Source organism: Limulus polyphemus, unplaced genomic scaffold, assembly GCF_000517525.1.
Source record: "Limulus polyphemus unplaced genomic scaffold, Limulus_polyphemus-2.1.2 Scaffold4476, whole genome shotgun sequence".
In the NCBI taxonomy this organism is placed as follows: domain Eukaryota; kingdom Metazoa; phylum Arthropoda; class Merostomata; order Xiphosura; family Limulidae; genus Limulus; species Limulus polyphemus.
The window spans coordinates 71265-72935 of NW_013670086.1; the positions used below are offsets into that span (position 1 = coordinate 71265).

The 1671-nt window shown below is 32.2% G+C and overlaps 1 protein-coding gene across 1 annotated transcript in view; it reads left to right on the top strand.

Annotated features, from left to right (window-relative positions):
- The window catches only part of LOC106471217 (15-hydroxyprostaglandin dehydrogenase [NAD(+)]-like), a 15263-nt gene extending 14659 nt beyond the window's left edge, over nt 1–604 (top strand). Inside the window, exon 8 of the mRNA XM_022399839.1 lies at nt 249–604. Coding sequence (XP_022255547.1) covers nt 249–372 — 124 coding nt within the window. The 3' untranslated portion in view covers nt 373–604. The remainder of the gene's footprint in view (nt 1–248) is intronic.
- The last annotated feature ends 1067 nt before the right edge of the window (nt 605–1671 follow it).

Below are 1671 nucleotides of genomic sequence, written 5' to 3' on the forward strand. Positions count from 1 at the left end.
TGGGTTCCTCGTCATCGAATTTGAAAACCATAATAAGTTGTTATTGCTTATAATTCTGCTACATTTTTATACCCTCACCTGGTCGATCAGCCAGATTTCTGAAGGCTTATAACGCTAAAAATCGGGTTTCGATACTTGCGGTAGGCACAGCACGGATAGCCTATTGAATAGCTTTATGCTTAATAACAAACAAACAAAACATCTGGTTTAATAAGTCTGAAGAGTGGTTTCTTTCATTTACCATATAGGCCTTCCTATGTAGCTGAAGGGGTTATACATCTACTAAAGAAAGACCAGTCAAATGGTGCGGTATTGAAGGTTACAAAAAAAGATGGATTTCAGTATGTTCTACAAAGCAGAATCTCCTCCTGAGATCCAGGAAAAATAAATGCTACAAATAAATGATGTTGCTAAATAATAGGATGTTAGTTTATTCCAATATATATGTGTTAATATTTCAGTTATAGTTTCTTGAAGGTAGTCTAAAAGGGATAATAGAATATTATTGTCTCAACATTGTAAACTTTCTCGTGCTGTTTTCGTGTTGTACATTTTGTTAGTTTCAGGTTAATACACTATTACCTTGAATAAAATTTTTATTTAAGCTGGTGTCTTCACCTTTATTTTAACAGTTATTATCCTCATGATATTAATGTCGTTAGTTGTCATTCACGATTCTGTCACCAGGGCATATTTGAATTTTTGTTTTTGGGTAGTAATGAAATGTTTATGGAAATATTGTTGGCATCTTATTGCTTCAGAATGTTATAAATATATTGATTTATAAATAGTATTATCACAATTTTAAAAAGGCATAATAATAGTGTCTGCCAAAGAAACTTTGTCATCTTTGTTTTAAAACAAGAACATTATAGTATTATAAAATATTCTATCGTTTAACGGGCTAATTTAGATTATTTGGTAAAGATAATGCCAAGTTCAGGCCACATAACGATAATTTATTTATCCTATAACATTTTCTACAGGCTATGTTCACTTTGACACAAGATGTAGGTCTAAGCTCACAAACAACGTTTGAATAGGAATTCCGAGACTAATGGTATGCCTAATTTAAATGAAATTACTGACAGAAATTCCTTGCTAATCGATCGATTAACTTAATAGACGCAATAGTTCTCACTCCAAACATTCAACTGAATCATTGAAAACTTCACACACATTAATTACTAATTTATAATACACTTTCGTTTCTCCAAATTTCACACCAATTCTAGATTAATTACATCACCACCATTATCAACTCCCTCTAGCAATAATTAAAGTTAATACATTGAAAATACAGCTTACAAGAAGAGAATTTATTGTGTGCTAAATCTTCTTATAACCTTTTATTCTTCATGCACATCTTTTTGTCTTATCTAATACGTATCTAACGATAAATAAGTACAGTGAATTGTTTTTATATGTTAATTGCATCGTTTATAAGTATGATAGTTTGTCTTGCACAACAAAATTGAAATATATCTGTTATTGATATTGCTACGACGACGGAAGTCACGCGATGCTGGAGTTTCTAGAAGGATCGTGACTTAGCAGGCAACGAATGTCCCAGCGTTTGCTAGATGCCCTCTTTTTTAGTATATAAGCCGAGTCAAGTGAGCAGTAGTCACCGTAAGTAAAGTGTGTGAATCGCTGTGAATTATAGCGTGT